Source organism: Buteo buteo, chromosome 20 (genome assembly GCF_964188355.1).
Source record: "Buteo buteo chromosome 20, bButBut1.hap1.1, whole genome shotgun sequence".
Lineage (NCBI taxonomy): Eukaryota > Metazoa > Chordata > Aves > Accipitriformes > Accipitridae > Buteo > Buteo buteo.
The window spans coordinates 24062566-24081479 of NC_134190.1; the positions used below are offsets into that span (position 1 = coordinate 24062566).

The 18914-nt window shown below is 43.7% G+C and overlaps 1 protein-coding gene across 2 annotated transcripts in view; it reads left to right on the top strand.

Annotated features, from left to right (window-relative positions):
* Positions 1-18914, top strand: part of MYO10 (myosin X) — a 164934-nt gene that overhangs the window by 120290 nt on the left and 25730 nt on the right. For both annotated transcript variants that reach the window (XM_075052455.1, XM_075052454.1), the window contains 6 exons: positions 11797-11921; positions 12080-12194; positions 15332-15438; positions 16464-16673; positions 16977-17016; positions 17445-18347. In XM_075052455.1, coding sequence (XP_074908556.1) covers positions 11797-11921; positions 12080-12194; positions 15332-15438; positions 16464-16673; positions 16977-17016; positions 17445-18347 — 1500 coding nt within the window. The remainder of the gene's footprint in view (positions 1-11796; positions 11922-12079; positions 12195-15331; positions 15439-16463; positions 16674-16976; positions 17017-17444; positions 18348-18914) is intronic.

Sequence of the window (18914 nt, forward strand, 5' to 3'; positions counted from 1 at the left end):
GCTGTAATTGTACCCTCTATAATAATTAATTCTTTCTCTCCGTGTGTGTGTGTAGTTAGATCAGTTAATAGTTTGATAACTGTATTGGGGTTAAGGGAGGTTTCTTGCCATCCATTGTAGGTCACTCTGCACCGTGCTAATAAAGCAAAATTTATTTACTCTATAGCTAACTCTCATTTCACTCATGTATAGGAACTGGAACAAAGAAGTAGTCTTTGAAATTTTTTTGTGAGGGAAAAATATATGGTGACTTTCATTGCAAGTGTTAACGATTGCCAATATATAATCCATAGCAATGAGATGACAATGGGGCTTTTTGCTCTACCAAATGCGGTAATTAGCAATGCTTGCAGGCAGCACAGGAGCTCCCTGCTGTTCTGGCCAAGATGATGTTGACTCACCTGTGCCTTTAGCGTGGCCTCTGTGGCAGCACAGATAGCTGTGATCTGCAGAGCTCCTCCATCTTGTGTTTATATAATATATGAAGAAATCAGTAAAGGGGCTTTTTGTTTGGTTTAGGATGGAAATTCCAGAATTATCAGAAATACCTAATTTGATTTTGATGTGGTTCTCAGAAACATCAAAGAACTCGAGTAGGAGACTTTCCAGCGCTTACTGGGTGGGTGGGACGGGATGGGACGGGACTGTTGTGTTACAACGAAGCAGTCCAAGGAGAACATATTTGTTGCCTTTTTCTGTGGAATGAATGTACACAAGAACAACCACCCACCTTCATTTTCTGTCCCTTCTCTGCAAACACACACACATTTCGCTACTCTTGATACCCCCTTGTCTAGATCTGCAAGGCAGGTCCTGAATTGATAATGTAAAAATGTGTAGGGATGCAGGAGCAGCAGCTCGAAGGACCAAATTCTAAGAAAAATGCCAAAGTTAGACTGATGCTGTCCGAGACATGCTGAGATACAAGATGTAGGAGTAACTCACATACCGATTACATGGGAATGAGCAGGGTCATTTATCTGGGCCATCACGCAACTCTTGCTGTCAGCCAGGTGGATGTCTGTGCTGATCACAGGGATCCCCATCACTTTCCGTAAACTTGAATTTCCCCTCTCTAGACTTAAAAAGTATCTTAACCACAGTGTTACAGGTTTCCTCGCACTTCTAAAACTTAAAACAGATCTCCAGACCAGCCACTGCAAGTCTGCTGCAGCATAGCTCTCGGGCAGCCCCCCCGGTGTCCTGGGCTCCCCCAGGTTGAAGCGAACCCTCGGTAAAAACAGCAAGGACCACGTGCAACCCGATGGGACGTTTTTGGTGCAGAGGGGCCCGCGTGCCGGCTGCTCCGGCAGGGATCGGCGCGGGGTCCCGGAGGAGCCGGGCGGCAGGGGTGCTCCGGGAGGGCTGTGAATGGAGCCCTGTGCCTGCGCCGGGATGGGAATAATCTGCCCTTTCAGTGCTGCCCGACCTCCGGTGTCCTAGCAACCCAAAGCTGTTCGGCTGAATATTTTGTGGCGTTCTTCATTTACACATATCAGATATTGGCTGCGATTTAAGCCTGGCTGATTTCCCATTAAGGGCTTTCAAACAAAAGGCTCGATACAGGAAGGAGAGGAGAAAAGGGCTCCTTAGGAGATAATTTTATAAAACCATATATTTTTTTCAGTGTAGGAATTGCACCGGCACGTTTCCTTGCTTGAGAAAGCACTAAACAGCAAGTCTGTGCGTTACGTCAGCCTTGTGCTCTGTAGGCATCTTTTGTGGGCTACTGAGGGAATGAGCCGCATGCAGGGGCAAAATGCATTGGAGAAGGAGAAACTGCTTGTGGCCTCAATATTGAAAAAGGGGTGTGATCAAGTGCTAACTTTTTAAAGTTACTTGAATCCGATTTTGACTTTTAGCTGGGAAGTTGCTGGCCCTTATGGCCATACAACAAACACATACACTCCAAACTTAAATCAATTAAAGACAACTTAAACTTTTTTATTATTTTAAACCTTATAGTTTGCGGAGGCCTGATTCATGATTATTGCAAGACTTTTCCCATTTTTAACAATTGGAGCCGATAACGTGGAGGAGTTTTTTTTTATTTCATGGTGAATGTGCGAAGTCTTTGTAATGACTTAATCTAAGCTAGTCCGTAGCATTGCAGTCTGTGTCTTCACAGACAGTCAGCCACAGTAAAATCTCAGCCAAACTTCCCTTGCTGGACCATCAAATACTTGCATAAGTAATGAACTTTCTTCCTGCCAAGGCAAAGCTTGCATGTGGGAAGCGCGGTTCTGCATTGCACCGTGCGCTGCAGGCCAGTAGCTGTGGCTCTTGTTCTTCTCCCTCGTGTGGAATTGGTCTTTGGGAGTCCCAGTACCAAAGGTTTCAAATAAATAAAAGCCATATTTTTTTCCACAACTGGAGTGCTGAAGACTGGTTAGGTCTTTTAGTCTAACCTGCTGCGTGGCAAACTGTAAGGAAACCATTAATGCCTGCTGGGAGGAGGAGGACATCCCGTGTTTTCTTTGAAGTGTCTGGTGGCTTTAGACAGTCCCACCACATTGGGTAAGCTCTTCCAATGAATACACGCGGTGAGAAAAAGGTGCGCCTTCTGGTTTGGATATGTCTTGCTTTGATTTTCGTGCTTTTTATGCTTTTATCTGCTGTATATTAGAAATTGTGGTTGAATGTATGCTCTTGGTGTAGTTACTGACAGATTACTATCAAGGGCTGTCAGCTTTCTCATTGATGAGCTCCTCAAGGCTTTTATTGAAGACCTTTACTGCTTTTTTTAAACTCGTATCTTTATCCTCATGGCTCTTAACTAAATAGCTTCCAGTGTAGCGGTCTCCTTTATTATTGTGCTCCAAAATTGGACACAACATTTCAGTAGGAGTCACATAACTGAGGAGCTCAGGTTAGGCCACAAATCACTAAACTGACTTCTGAAATATCAGAGAATTTTTAGTATTCTCTTTAAAGCAATGTCCCGAAATAGAAGAGTCTTAAGACATAAATGGCATTCAGGCATGCAGTCCTAAAGGAATAGGGTGTGACCAGATCTAGAGAAGCAGCAGGTGGGTGCCCAGGACTGAAGCAGAGAATAAAGTGAGATTTGGATTTAGAGTCCTCTTCTGCTCTCCTTGTGCTCTACAGGTTGATGTCTCTTGTCCCTCTGTGGAGTGCGATGTTAGCTCCCTCCACCCGTGCATCGCGAGCTCTTGTGGCTGGCATTGAGGTTCCTCCTCCTCCTTTCTACTTACCTGCAGTTAATTAGAAGAGGAGGCAATACCCCTGTATCCTCTCTCCCCCCTGTACAGAGCTGCAGTCTGAAAAATGTTGCTCAGTTTCGTGTCACCAGGGAAAGCAAGGAGAGTTGGGATAACGTGGATCAAAGTTATCTGCAATACTATTTCAGGATGTACTGCTGAAGTGATATGGTGTCAGCATTTCAGGGAGAACTAGCTACAGGGAGGGTTTCACGTATTCAAGTGAGAGATTCCTTGTAGTAACACTACACTAGGTATTAGAAGGACCCAGGATTAGGTTCTCGCACGGATTGTTACAAGAAAAGGTTTTCCAGCTGTGTCAGACTTTGGCCATGCAAGATGAAATTCATCTTAAACAGGTTCTCTGGAGTATTTTCATCCTAATTTTCTATCCCCTGATGAAACTTCCTGTCTTTCAGGAATAAATGCTTGATACTAAACACCATTATCTGAAGAAATAGTGTTAGAGGAACCATCCTACAACATGATTTCCTGCTTTTAAGTATAGAAATGGACTTAGGTGCCCCGCCTGCCAATAAACTGTCAAATAACAAAAAAAACTTGTAAGGTGTGGGTGAAAAATCTGGTGTGAAGAAGTGAAAGTACAGTGGAAAAAAAAAAAAAATTAAAAAAAAGGATGGGGTCTCAGTCCATGTAAGTTATTTGATGTCATCGCCGACGTGGAGGGTGAGGGTTTCACCACCTGCAGTTGGTCTGTGTGCAGCCTCAGCAGACACGGAGCGGTGTGCGCAGTTTTCTTGACCGTTGTAATGAACAGCGGTGACGTTGGTGTTGGCTGTCTTGACATGGGGTCGGTAAGGAAGGACAGCTGTCCTTGCAATTAGTACCTCACAGCATGTTTCTTCATGGTGTGTCTGTGGCTATCAGGCAGCCTGATTGATTTTCTTCGAGAGAAGCCTGCTGACTGGTCACAGTGTGGGGAGAATGAGGCCGGATTGGGGTTTAGTCTGCAGGGACTGGAGGCTTTAGCGAGGATGACCTCAAATGAAATGGCAACAGATTACTCGCAGGTGGAGAAGGAGGGTCCATGAAAAGTTCCAGCTGGGGTCTGTGCTGCGAGTCGCACCTTCTGCCAGTGTGCCGAGACCCTGCCAGAGCGGCTTCAAACCTTAAATCCCTCTTTTCCCAAATGCTCTTAATTGTCTGTCTCACATGGATGGTCTTGCAGTTGCTGTTCCGGGACAAACAGCCCCTGAGACTTGCTGTGCATTTCAATGGACTCCCTGAATAATGTATTCAAGCAACAAAGGCTCACTTCAGCTGAAAATTTAGGCAATCGCATAGATAGCTTTGAACGTGAGCTTAGAAAACTTAAATATCTCCAGTGTTCTAGCCTGTGCCTTTAACAATCCATTCCTATTCCATGAAGCTTTAAGAAGTGTGTAAGAAATAACACTGTCATTTCGAGGAGGTAGCATTCCTCTCGGCTGCTGTTAGAGGTAGACAAATTCTGTCTTCCTTCAGAAGAAATTCTGTATACCTTTAGAAAGGAAGGGTCACAAAGGGGCTGTTGTGTGTTTACTCGGGGGTACATTTAGTCCATACAAGCCAAACAAAAAGACTACTCTGAAATGCAAGAGTACAGTGACAATGACTAATAAAAAGTAGATTAAATAGCTCCAGGTTTGTGAGTTTATTGATCGTCGTTGACGAAAGCATGAAATCGCAGCAAGCCGGTCAGAATCATTTGAGAGTCTTTTCTCCAACGACGAAGCTAGTTCCAGCTCTTATCTTTGCTATAAATAAACAAGCAGGACCTGAAACATGACTACAGCATCTTTGTAGATGGATCTAACTCAGCAGTGTCTTGACCTAGTTGAAATCTTTAAACACCAGTGCAAATGGTCAGTGTGGTAATGTACTGCTTCATAGCTCTTAAATGGGCTGCTGTCTTAAAAATACCCTTGAGATGCCCTTGTTTGTAAGGTAAGCTGGGTGACAGGCTGAATATAAATACAAAAGCATTTTCACATTCGTTTATTGAGTTTCCTCCTTTTACTGTTTTGGTACAGTAGAAGAACTCTAAAATTACAGTGTTCCTTCTAGATGGTATTATTTTTAGCACGGGCAACTCTAACCTGTGGCGTGAGAGTGGCTAATTCTGAAGTCTGTCTCTTATCTGAAATACCCAGGGCTGGAAGATGAGTCACACAGGTCAGATGCAGTAGTTGGAGTTGAAAAGATCAGCTAATCGTGTAAATGCTTGCTGTTGGTAAATGCAGTACTTTCGTGTTCAGACCTGTAGAGACTGTATAAAAGAGCCAGCATATCATTACTGAGTTTGCAATGAAATCCGGCCTGGAGTTTGCAGCAGAATTTTTTGAGGCACGAGTGTTGTTGCAATATACTCATGCTCTTTTTCTAGCAAGTTACCACTAGCAGTGATAGTAATTTTAAAAGGCTTTTTATGGGGTTTTGGGGTTGGTGGGTAGATAAAGGCCAAGGAGAATTTTGGACACGCAAAACTTACTGTTATTTCAGGTTTATCCAAATATTCCTTGACTTACCAGTGCCATACAGTAGAAATACCAAATCAACTTTAGCTGTGGCACATTCTTTGTTTTTATTCTCCTATAACCTTATGGTGTTTGTCTGTGGACACAAATACTCTGGGACAGTAAGAGAATGTCTTCAAAAACAAAGCAGGCATCAAACTTGTCTACGTTTTGACCTCGACCTGTTCCAGTTACAGATAGCTGCGTGCTGGAGAAGACTATAGAGGGTTTCTTTCCTTGAAATACTCTTGCTGTTAGGTCAGTAGGACCTGATGCTCCAGGTCCTTGGGCAGGATGCGCACAGTATTTGATGCTCCTTGTGCTGGAAGCGCAACAGTTCTGAGGTTGAAACGCTGTTGAATAAGCCAATGCTGTCAAAGTTTACAGTGCAAGCGACTGAAGAAATGATGGCTAGAGGAGCAGGGGGTGAAATGGTTTGTTGGAGGTAGGAGGGTGACCAACATGGCACTGCAGCTGAAGCCTCTGGATTTGACAGGGAGGGTGCCCTAGCCCTGCCTGTCCTGGCTTTACGGTGCATTTTCCTATTGCGGGTGCAGGCGTTTCCCTTTCACTTCTTTCAGGTTACTGGCTTGGATCCTCAGCACGAATAAAGGCTGCCCAGCAGTACGTATGGATAAGAATCACTGAGCGTAATGTGGTTTAAAAAAGGCAAACAATGGGCATGCAGAAATGTTCGTATCAGTTTAGCTGGATTATATATTAGAAGTTAATTTATTCACGCTTTTCAAATTTGTCTGGGAGGAAAGCCTGGCATTTGTTTTGACTCATGGAGCTGGTGACGGAGATCAGAAGACCATGGGGACTGTTTCAGAAAGATCTGGCTTGATAAGTTCCCCTATTTCTGAAGAAATACTAGTACTTGTTTGGACATGGAAACAAGTTCAAAACTCATTATAAAGCAGAGGAAGACTGACCTCTTCTTAATTTTTGCTTCTTTTCTCCAGAGTAAAATTGCCAAGACTTCATTTTAGGAGTAAAAGAGCAGATTTAAAAAATCCCAGGCATTGAGAAAAGTCACTGTTTTTTAAATAAAAAGTTACTTTTTCACATCCTCATACCAGTTTTTTGTCTTTTTTTTTTCTCTGTGCCTGTCTTCTACAGAACACTTTCCTAAGCTAGGAAAATTAACACTTTTAAGACACAGTAGCAAAGCTGACATCATCCTACTCAAGTTCTCACAGAGAAATCTAGAAACAAGGGACTGGGCTTTTTTTTCTCTCCCCCCCCCAATCTCTTTGTGGAGTTCCTCTTGCCTACCTAAAATCCGTGAAGGCTGCTCTAATCTGTCATTATTGTGCCTGTACACTTCTGAGGCAGTTCAGGGAAGGATGAAGGATTTCCGCAGGGGGAAGTCAAGGTATCCTCTGTGTTTGAACAGAGGAAATCATGAGCAGAACAGAAAAAAGTTGTGTTCTCTGTGTGTGTCATTCGGATGCTTGGGGTCTCCACTAAGGATGCTGTCCAGGGAAAAGGGAAGGTGTTTTTTCGAGCCTCAGTCAGACTGTAATCTAAGGAACGATTTTATCATGAAAATTACGCGTAGGTGTTAGATGTCTGTCCTAATGGCTGCTTCTAGTTATGATTTCAGGCAGAAGCTTTGCCCTTTAGGAGGCTCGCAACAGATCAGAGCAAGCACTTAGCAGCTTAAGGAGCCAGAGTCTCGCCAGCAGAGACTCCAGGTCACATTAAAGCCTTGGCTTCGGTGCCGTCTGGCGCAAATTCAGTGGAGGCGTTTGGATTCAGGAAATGATAAATTGCAAGTTGTGCTATGAAGGAGTACACCACAAAAAATACCTTTATCAAGTGGAGCAGACCTCACTCATAGCTATTAATTTCATGTTGGTGTTGCTTAGTGCCCTAACGTGGCTGTGACCCATGTGAGTCTAGCTGTTGTCTGGCGATTTTGCATGTCGGAGTGGTTTAGTGCTACCATACCTTGATAAAAGTGAAATATCTATTGGAAATTGAGTTGATTTGAAGTTGATTGCATCTCTCAGACAATTTTGGAAGCTATCAGTTGAATTCTTTTTCTGTTGCCTTCTCTTTTATAAATTTGATCTTACTTTGCAGGAGTCTTAGCAAGTAATTCAGATTTTTTACTTTGGAAGACATACTGTTTTAAAATCAGTTATGGTTCTGTTGTCTATCTGAAATTTTCCTACAGAATACAGTTTCTTCCCAAGTGTTCATTTGTGAAACAAGTCCAGTTTTTACAGTAACACTGGTAAAAACCTAGCAGACCCCAGAGAGGAGTCCTGTCCTGTGTTACTTTGGTATAAATCTGAAAGTTAGCTTGCTTACCCCAGGAAGTCTGAAGGAGCACCAGTAAAGAGACAAGACTGAGCATCAGCTGCATAGGTAACCCTTTGCATGGAGATTTTATGCTATTGCAAGTTTAACTCCTTAGTGCTGCACCAGGCATCGTTCAAGTGGAGATGGTCATGATTCTCTGTCTTAGAAGCGTCTGCAGTTTAATAGCGGGGTATGTGCAGTACTTGCACTCTGGTGCAAGAAATGCACGTGCAATTGATTTTTTTTTTTAAGTATGAGGAGTCCTGCTGACTGGAAGTTATGCTTAAGGTTATCCCTGCCTGCAAGTGTTTATACGATTGAGGCTGAAGCCCTCTTCATCCACGGAGTAAAACTACCTGAGGAGCGTTGTATCGCCAAGTCGTAAGGTGGATATGCTGGATGCTGTGATGTGCACAGGACTGCATTGTTAATTCTTCTGGTTGTTTTCATTAGACGTGGGAAACCCTGGATGCATTTTAGTGTTTAGGGTTTCGTCTCCCTCTCTGACCGGCTGCAGCTCTCCCTATTGCTGAAGACTAAAGAGTCGCTGTGACAGCTCAGTCAAAAACCCCCGAGCGACGGGAGGTATCTTCTGGTACTCCATGGTGAAAAGTGTAAGACATGAGTCCGTCACACCTCTTACCGCCCCCCAACAGTCGACTCAAAGCAGCCAGACTTGTTGCAAATGTAATTCCAGTGATATGCCAGGGCAGGATTTGACCCTCTGATTTAATAGCCTCATGGGTCTGTGAGTAATTAAAAATAACTCGTAACGTAAAGCGAAGGAGTAGGCTTATGTGATTAGGATTGCGATGGTCTTTCTGTTGCCCTGCTTTGATAGCATATTTGCATCTCTTGCCGTGTTTGTTGCTTTTCTTTAAAAATGCAGGTATCTGAAGGTAGGTGACTCTGTTACAATCCCAGCTTCTGGTGACAGAGCAGGGCTGCTTCTAATTTCTATAGCTGCAGGAAAACGGTCATGAAAATGTTGCTTCTTCCTCTGCAACTCAGAACAGGGATGGAAAGAGAAAGGTTTTTTTTAAAAAGTAACACGAGCTTTCAAGCCAGCTGTGTGGGTGACTTTTGACTTTTTAAGTGCCTGGGGGTGGCAATAAAAGGATTAGGTGATGCAGCAGCCATCTGGCTCCCAACGCTGGAGGTGCTCCCTTGCGGAGGGAGAGGCTGCCTTGTGAGAGAGACAGCTGTCATGTCACCAAAATTTTGCCTGGCTTTGGTATATCCCCACTTCCATCCATGCCTCCCCACCTCAAAACACCAAAAATACTGTTTACTTTGCAAGTCTTGTGAAGAACATCACCTTTTGAGTTGACGAGTATGGGTGTAGTGTTAGACAAAAAAAGATATACTGACCTGCGTCCGCTTGTGGCACGCATCAGCCTGGCGTTACACGAGGCAAAAAGCGAGTATGTTTTTTTCCTCAGGATTTGTGTGTGCATTTGTGTTTATTCCCTTCTTCTCCTGTCAGGCATCATCAGCCACCTGCACGGATCCAGGCAGGCAGGTGTGTGCGCGGACATTCAAAGGGCGGCTTTGCAAGGCTTACACCTAACACACCTGCCTGCCATAGGGTGGGCACCTATGGAAAACACCGTTGGCAATACCAGTCATGAAGTATCAATACCTTTATTGTAAGCGTTCATGCTGTGTGTTCGCTAAAATGCACAGATTTTGCTCGTGGTGTATTTTACTGGCGGTGGGACAATCCAAATCAAACACATTGTTGAGAAAGAGGAGTTTGTTCGCATCATTCGCAGAGGCATTTTTCCCCTTTGGAACATTTAATTTTTTATACTATGGAAAGAAAATGTTAAATCACATTTGTAACAGAGCCGTTAACGGAACAACGGCCAGAGTGGTGCGGAGTTGATGTAGCTCCCTGGGATGCAAAGCACCGGTCTTGGAGGGAAGGTGAAAGCAGCCGCTGGTGGTGGCTGGTTTTCTCCGTACCCCCCGTCCGCCTGCTCGGGCCGGATCAGGCCCTGCCGGCACGCAGTGCTAATTACCCCAGGCAGGGCAGGGCTCACCGTGGTGACCAGCCGCTTTCTAAAACGCAGATTGTTTTCATTTTTGTTCAGTGCTGTTAACTGTGGAGGAAGGGCCAGGCTGGGGTGGTTTTCCCTATGAATTTTGGCCCCTGTACCAAAGGAAGGGGCTGGAGAGTCTTTCTCTGTCGGAGGAACGGTGAGTGCTGGGGAAGCGTTTGCCCGGGCGGCTCCGAGACAGCTCGGTGCACAGCGGCTGCTGCATCTACAGGGGAGTCTCCCACCCCTGCTCCAGAGGAGAAATTAATGAAAGGAGGAATAGCAACATTTTGTTTTAGACGTTTTGCCTTTTAAAGGAGGGAGGCAGAAGTTAATCTATCAGTATTCCTGAAGCTACCTAATTAGCGACTCAGAGGTATCATCACTAGCACATGGTGTTTTGTTCTATGGATAAAGGTGCTGAGGGAAAAGTTTAGACTGGATATTTTAAATGAACTTTTGAGTCTGTGTTTTCCTGAAAGTACTTTTGATAAGCTCAAATTTGGGGGAGTTATTTATTTGCTAAGTTGAACAAGAAGCAAGATTAAAGCCAGTTAATGAGTATCAAAAGAGTCCTCTGATTTACAGTTGCTCAGGGCTTGATCTTGCTGTCTTTTCTATCAGCTGAAGAACTTCAGATCTTGTATAAACCATTGACTGTATCTATGCAAACCCACCTTCTGAACTTCTTGCAAAGTAGCACTGTACTCCAGCCCTGCAAATGACCGCAGGAGGGTCAACTGGTGGGTTAAAGTGGATGTTTGGGCCGATGAATTAAATGGTGTATTTACATGTGGTGTTATTTTGGTATCAGGGTTGCCGGTGTTTTGCAAAGGAGCAATTAGCACTATCATGAGTAGCTTTGCATGGCTGTGGCTGGTTTACCTCAAAGCCTGGTGAAAGCATAGGTGACTCGGGGGATTCTGAGACGAGACGAGAGGATTCCGGAGGCTCCCAGATCAGTATTTGCAGGTTTTCATGACTGAGGGGCTATAGAGTTATCTGTTATCTAAATGAAAAACGATGCTGGAAGAACTGCATGCAAACCAAGGGAAACTTATTTCAGATGAGCCGATTTTTTTTTTTTTTCTGTTTACAGATGAAAATATTTCTGCTGTTAAGAATAGCAGCAAATAGAAACTCTTTGAAATATGGCTTATTTAGGACTTGAGGTACCGCTGGCAAACTTCCATCCGTGTCCGTAGTAGATGAATTGTCACTACACTAAAAATTAAATCTTTTCTGCCCTTCTGGTTTTGTTTTTTTCTAAAACCGTATCGCACCAGTGTATTTGTGTATCTTCAACATTTGGGATCATCTACAGGGACTGTAAATTCAGTTGCTAAAGAAACAAACTAGTCAAGCTTATAGCTGTTGACCTGTTAGCTGCCTGTGCTACTTTCTGTTGTTTGCTCCTGCACAGCAATCGCCTGCGAGGATACATGAAATGGAAAGAGAGAGCTGATTGAATTAAATGGCTGTAAATGTTGTGTCTATGGAAATTATATTGTGTAATTACCCCTTTATTTCCATCCTGTAGATACGTTTTTGTACGCTCAGAACTGCTAATGTCCTTTAAGACATCACGTAGCCAGTTTTTAGCCTTCGCGCATTTCAGATTCATATAATTTGCCCTTTGTTTATTGCCCCTGACATCTCTAACCATTGCTATTAAACCCCTTGTTTTGAACCTGCTCATTTTAGATGCCAGACCAGTTTGATCAGACAGTGGTGCTTAACCAGCTGCGCTATTCTGGGATGTTGGAGACAGTCAGGATTCGGCGGGCTGGTTTCCCGGTCCGGAGGCCCTTTCAAGACTTTTATAAAAGGTAAACACACTGACTTGTGCACTTCAGAGGCAAGTCACAGGTACCAAATCAATGTTCCCATGTTGAGGAATAAAGTGAAAATCTGATAACAAAAAATTCATATGGCAAAAATAGAACTTGTCTCTTAAATGAAGTAATAAATACTTTTTGGTTGCCAGGTATAAAGTCCTCATGAGAAACTTAACTCTACCCGAAGATTTAAATGAGAAATGTGCCGTCCTACTTCGTCTGTATGACAACACAAGCACTGAATGGCAGCTTGGAAAAAATAAGGTAAAATAATCTGACTGTGCATATTGTGGGGCTGGTGCTTATACAAAACCGAGGGGACAGGATTTAGACTGCACAGCTGCAGAGATGTAATTGTAATGGTAATTACTTCTGGCCTTAAAAGAAGCTGCGCATGCCTGTGGCGCTCTTGAAACCCTTACAGCAACAATGAGTGGTTGTGCTGAGGAATTTGCTGTCTAAGGCACTTAGACACTGACTGGTGATTCACTCAGGGAGAAGGAGTCCACTTGAATTTTCTGCCACTGCTCACAAGCAATAGCGCTGGTGAGATCAGAACTTAAAACGTGGTGGCTGGATTTTATCATTTTTAGAAGTATGGAGCATGTGAGGTAACACTTTTGTTCTGCAGGGAGCTCCACTCATACTAGTACCCCCCCTCCATGATTCCTGCTCAGTGGCTGAAATCAGGGGGAGGAATTTTAACCAGTGTTCATGTGGCAGAGTTGAGCTCTAAATGTGTTTGCCATCCTAGTCTGAGAGTCTTTATCAGAGGTACGTTAGACCTTGATATGTGTCCCACCAGACAACCTGAACTTTGCCTACGGCTTCTTTTTCTTCCCCCCAAAATCCAGATTATTTTAATTAACAGAATGGAATTTTAATTTGAGAAATAAAACAATCCGGGTGGTTTTGCATGCTCGTTTTGCAAGTCTGATTTTGGACAACAGCTACGTGCAGAGTTTCCCTTCTTGCGAATTTGTGCTCTTGGACTTAACAATTGATGTGAAAGCATTGCATACTTACAAGAAGATTCCCCGCTGCAGGATCTGAGATTTCCTAAATGTTAAAAATGCCTGGTGCAAAGGGGCTTCTGTAGTGGGGAGAGAACAAAAAACAGATCCAGAAGTAAAGTTTGCTGAATTATGTGTTACACTTGCAGTTTTCCTGTCAGTTGTTGGAATTGTGAAAACACTTTCTCATTACCATAAGGTAGCAAAAATATTTTGTAAAATCTGATTGATTTCTGTGTGAAAGAGCCTTCCTCTTCATCCTCTTCTCCCCACAGCTGCATAGATTTGAAGGGTTTCCTCCATTCCTCTGCACACTTAAGAAGTGTTGATTTAATCATTTTAAAGTTATTGTAAGAGATAGAGTCTGAAATATTCTGGTGATGATGGCATTCATCTTTCATCCCATTTTTGTAGACAATGGCCTACAAGTAATACAGGGATAACGTTTGGCCGCAGAGCTAGGCTGTGCTTCCCATTATACTTTCAGATGTAGTATATTAACAGTATTTATGCACGGACCCCGGACAGTGCTTTGGCATCTTAAGGACATATATTTATTAGAACCTGAAATTGTTTTAACCAGCTGTTGTAACTTCCCCTTACTGGGGCCTGGGCTTATTCTCCCCCAGGAGCTGCCTGCACATTTGTGAGAGTCTTCATAAACAGCTTATTGTAGAAGAGAACAAGAGGGCATTGGTTTCAGACTGAATGTGGGATGAAGCACTATCCTGCCCATGTTATTTAAAAGGAGTAATAATGACACTGCGATGGATGATTTAGCTTCAGTGTGATTTTTCTTTTTTTTTTTTTTTTCCTTGTCCTTTACATCTCAAGCTGCAACACACCTGCTCAGGAAAAGGCATTAGCCTGGGCTTAACATGTGCTTAACATCCATTTTTGTTCAGGAAGTAGCTGAATGCCTTTCTGAAGCAGAATTTTGTTGGGTTTTTAAAGCCAGTGTGTGTAGAGCAAAGCAAGATTGCCCACTGAGTGAAAGAAAAGGCTTTTTTCCATGAGTAAAAACTTTATATAGAAAGAGCTGCCCAGTACAACTTGGATACTGGAACTCTGAGACTTTCTGTGGGAGTTTTTATGTTCCTTAGTGCTGGGTGATTTGTGGTAAAATGTAGTCCCTTTCTAGCTACATTCAAAACTCACAACTGTGCCTCTCCTCAGGAGTGCTGCTGGTTTGGCTTTGATGATGGGCTTTTTTGCCCTAAACACAGAGGGAAAACCTACATTTTTTTCTGCTTGTACACCCCCAAAAGTCTGTTGGGTTTTTTTTTGGTTGGTTTGGGGTTTCTTTAATTTTTTTTTCCACAGCAAGAAAAAACCCAAAACACTTCAAGGAAGCATTCCTGCTTTTAGATGCCTTTGCAGCCCTCCTCCCGTAGCAGAGCCCACGCTGTCCGTGCGCTTTCCTCATCACCGCGTTGTGGTGTGCGGCCGTGCTCTCATCCCGTGTCAATCAAAGCATCACTGAGCTGGATATTTCCAGCTGCTTGTATCTTAAGCGGCAGCGTGGCAGGCTGTTGCTGCCTATAGCTGATACCAGCAGACTTAGCCTTCAAAAAGGGAAAAAGTTGAGAAGACGTGGAAAAAGCACTGGCAGCACACAGCTCACCGCTTGGTGAGTAAAGAGCAGAGGCGTCAAGGCAGGTGGAAGAGGGAAGCTGCATCCCCCGTGCCTCTGCTTGGCTGGAGAAGCAGTTTCATTCATTTAAGGCAAAATAAGCTGGGTTAGCTCCATGGATGTCAATGCCGGAGGCACCTGGTAGTCCGGGCGAATGATCCGGGTCAGTGCTCGGGGGAGCGGACGGCTGGGGGGGTGTCTGGCCCCGGCAGCTGTCTCCCCGTGTCACAGCAGGAAAACACGGTCGAGTCAACCCGAATATGAAACCGCTCTCGTTTCTGCTCGCTTCTGCGGGCATACAGCAATGTCATTTGAAGCCGTGACGCTTGTAAGAGGTTGTGGAGCTCGATGTTACTGTGAAACAGCTAAATTATCGGGGTGGTATTTCTGCCCCTCAAATCGGGACGTTCATGCTAAGTCCTACAACTTCTTTGGCCTGTGTTACTCTTTGGTGGGAAAGGCTGTTTAACAAATCCAGTAATTATGTTGCTTTTGGAAAAACCCTGCTCCGAACTAAAATTCCCATTAGTGTAATCAGGCTCTTCTCACTGAAATCCGAAGTTAGAGGATCATCTGCAGATGTTTTCATTTAAGAGGAATACATTTTGTTTTTTTCTTTTCTGTTGAGGAAATGTTGTTTGTCTCTGAATTCAAAGCTGAGGCTTGCTGCTCGGACTGACATTGGCAGCACCCTGGCTGTCCTTATATTTATGATGCTCTCCGCAAGTTGTTAAGCCAGGAGTTTTCTTGTGTAGGTGTTTCTCCGGGAGTCCTTGGAACACAAGTTGGAGAAACAGCGAGAGGTGGAAGTCACCAAGGCAGCAATGATTATCCGAGCACACATCTTAGGTTATGCAGCCCGGTAAGTGACTAGATGAGAATATTAATAATCAAGCTTTGGAATAAATGGCTGGGGTTTCGTGGAGTTAAATCCTTTTAGCACGATTCTTAACTCTTCCCCGGGACCAGGCATCCAAATCCTGTGAGTGGCTTTTGAACATACCAGCTGGTATCTTTGCCAGAACCATGAATAAAACAAAATGGAGTTGGAATTGTTTTAATATAATGAATAGGACAGTATGGAAGTTTGGAGGCCAGCCAGTATCCATATAATTATATCATGGCATTAGAGTCGTGGTAGGAGCTCTAGCTGGCTGGCACCTAGTGGGGTTGCCCCAAGTTACCAGCTGAGATTCAGATTTATCTTTGCTTCCTCATGGTAAGAAAAGAGAAGGCAAATAAAACTAATTAGTTTGGTTCTTGAAGAACCATGACATTAGGTAGCTGGTTAATGTTTCACTTGTTTACCTGGCTTCATGCATTATGTATTAGGTGGAGTTGCTCATCCCATCTGTTTATTTCTCTGCTTTTTCTACAAATCAGTTCAGGACAGTTTAAGGAAACTTGTTTGCATAATGAGGTAATTTCTTTTCATGTGTATATTAGTCCTGTCCTTATATTCTGACCAGTATGTTACTTAAAAACTATATTGCTTTGTTTAATGACAGAGCTATCCTGCTGTTCATGATCTTTCTTTCCAGAGATGTGGGATGACTTATCTATGTATATTCTTTCTTGGCATGCGTGCACACACACAGAGCTCTCCTTTTAGCATCTCCTTGTCAGGGGCATAAGAACATATAAGACGGGTAATGTGCATTTCCTTAATGAAGATACAGGCAGCGCTGTCACAGAAATGAGAGAATCTCTTTCCTCTCAAAAGGAGGAGAATGTGAACGAGAATGGGGAAACCATCGCAGAGCTAGAAATAATACGTTGTTTACTACCACGGGCTCATTACTGCAGGTCACCACAGCAAGACCTCTCGCGACTGCTCGTTAGTTCCTTGTTCCCTTAGAAATTGGCTTTTATTTTTTTTCCTGCCAGAAAGCGGTATAGAAAGGTTCTGTACTATGTGGTTGTGATACAGAAGAACTACAGAGCATTCAGTGGTAGGAAGAAGTTCCTGTGCCTGAAGAAAGCAGCCATAATCCTTCAGAAGCAGCGGCGAGGCCAGCTTGCTCGACGTGTTTACAGGGAGCGACTAGAGGAGAAGCGGAGACAAGAGGAGGAAAGAAGAAAAGAGGAGGAAGAAAGGTGCAGTATGCTGTCTTAAACCACTCTCCTGTCTGTGCCATATTAGGTTTTAGTCTGAATAGCCTTTATTTCAGGCTATCCTTGATCAAGTGACTTTGGAAACCTTTGCTTCTTCTGCTAAAAGATGCATGTTGCTATCATGGTAGTTTTATATTCACAAACATATCCTTGGTGACCTCATTTTTGGCTGTCTTTTCCACGTGGCAGATGATCTCTGTAAGTTGAGCTATTGCCCTAGCAAAGGTATGTGATGAGCTTATGTTGAGCTTGGTTTACTAACTTCTTTTCTTCCCTCACTTTTAGGGAAAGGCAAAGGCAAGAAGCAGAGCGTCTCGCCCAGCAGGTAAATTATATTCTCAATGCTTTCAGCCATCCTGTTTATTTGAGTATCTCAACCCAGCCATTAAAAAAATAAAAGGCATCTGTGGCATTTAAACTAAACTTATTACAGGAGTTGGCAGATAAAGCCAAAGGAAACTTGATACAGTTGTTTGCATGGAAATTTCTTTCACCTCATGCTTCATTTAATTTCTGGCAAAGATTGGACTTTCTGCATGTACTTGAGCTTTCCAGTATCTGTGAGCAAATGTAATCGTGCTTTCATTTTTCTTTTTCTTTCCTTTTCTTTTCTTTGTGATGTAGGGATAAGGGTCTTTTTAAATGAACAGCACGGTGGGAGCATCATGCTTTACAAATAAATAAATGTAAAGAAGGAATCTTGCATTGAGGTGCTTTATTTTAATTTTTTTTTTCATTTTATTTTGATTGCAGGCTGAAGAAGAGAGAAAGAAGCAGGAACTGGCCGCCATTCAGAAAGCCCAGAAGGAGGCAGAGCTGAAGCAAGAGGTGGAGAAGCAGAAAGAAAGGAGGCAGGTAGAAGAAATCCTGCGTCTGGAAAAAGAAATTGAAGACCTGCAGCGCGTGAAGAAGCAGCAGGAGCTGTCCTTGACAGAGGCTTCATTACAGAGGCTGCAGCAGCTTCGAGACGAGGAACTCCGGCGGCTCGAGGACGAAGCGTGTCGAGCAGCCCAGGAGTTCCTGGAATCTCTGAACTTCGATGAGATTGATGAATGTGTCCGAAATATTGAGAAGTCTCTCTCTGTGGGCAATGGGTATCCTGCTGAGCTGACTGAACAGACTGGAAATGCCTGCAGTGAAAAGCCCAATTTTAACTTCAGCCAGCCATATCCTGAGGAGGAGGTAGATGAGGGCTTTGAAGCCGATGATGATACATTTAAGGATTCGCCCAACCCAAGTGAGCATGGCCATTCTGATCAAAGGACCAGTGGCATCAGAACAAGCGATGATTCCTCAGAAGAGGATCCCTATATGAATGATACTGTGGTGCCAACAATTCCTGCTGCTAGCAACACCATGCTTATACCTCCTGCCCACGATACGGTCAGTCTCCACAACTCTTCAAGCGGTGAATCCACATACTGCATGCCAGAAAATGTATCGTGTAGACCCCCAAATTCTGTGGAACTTATTTCTCCCGATGGAGACTATGATTACGACCAAGACGATTATGAAGATGGTGCTATTACTTCTGGTAGCAGTGTGACCTTCTCCAATTCGCACAGTAGCCAGTGGTCGCCGGACTACCGATGCTCAGTGGGGACGTACAATAGCTCTGGAGCATACCGGTTCAGCTCTGAAGGAGCTCAGTCTTCTGTAAGTATCATTGGTTTTATTATCTAATAATTGATACGTGCTTTCTGATTTATTATTTTTTTTCCCCACTGTGCAGCCGTAGAGTCGCTGTAGCTGTTCTTACAAACATCTGTGTTGCGTAGTTTGATTTGCGTAGGCTGCGTATGGATATAGTTGTCTGTTGCCATCTAGATGCCACTGGGGTGAGCGCATTAGAGTTAGAGTCAGCTCAGATACCTCTTGCAGTCCTAGGCTTATGCAAGGATATGGTTTTATCTGTTTTAACACAGAACTGCATGATATTTGGTGAGGAGCTCAGGGCATGGCCTTGGATGCAATTCATAAGCAAAATTCTTCTCTGTGTGTGTGTTTGGAGTCGGGGTACCAGGTAGCACGGTGGGGAATTGATTTCAGAAAAAACAGGTTCCGTATGGAGGAATAAGCTGCTTGCAGAAGTCCCTGAAATGCCAGGTGTATTTTGAGATTACTTGGAGAGTAAATTTCACATGATGGCAAATGTTAAAATTACTGAGGCAGACACTCCTGCTGAGGAACTCTTTTTCAGTACTGTTTACTGAGTATACTGTG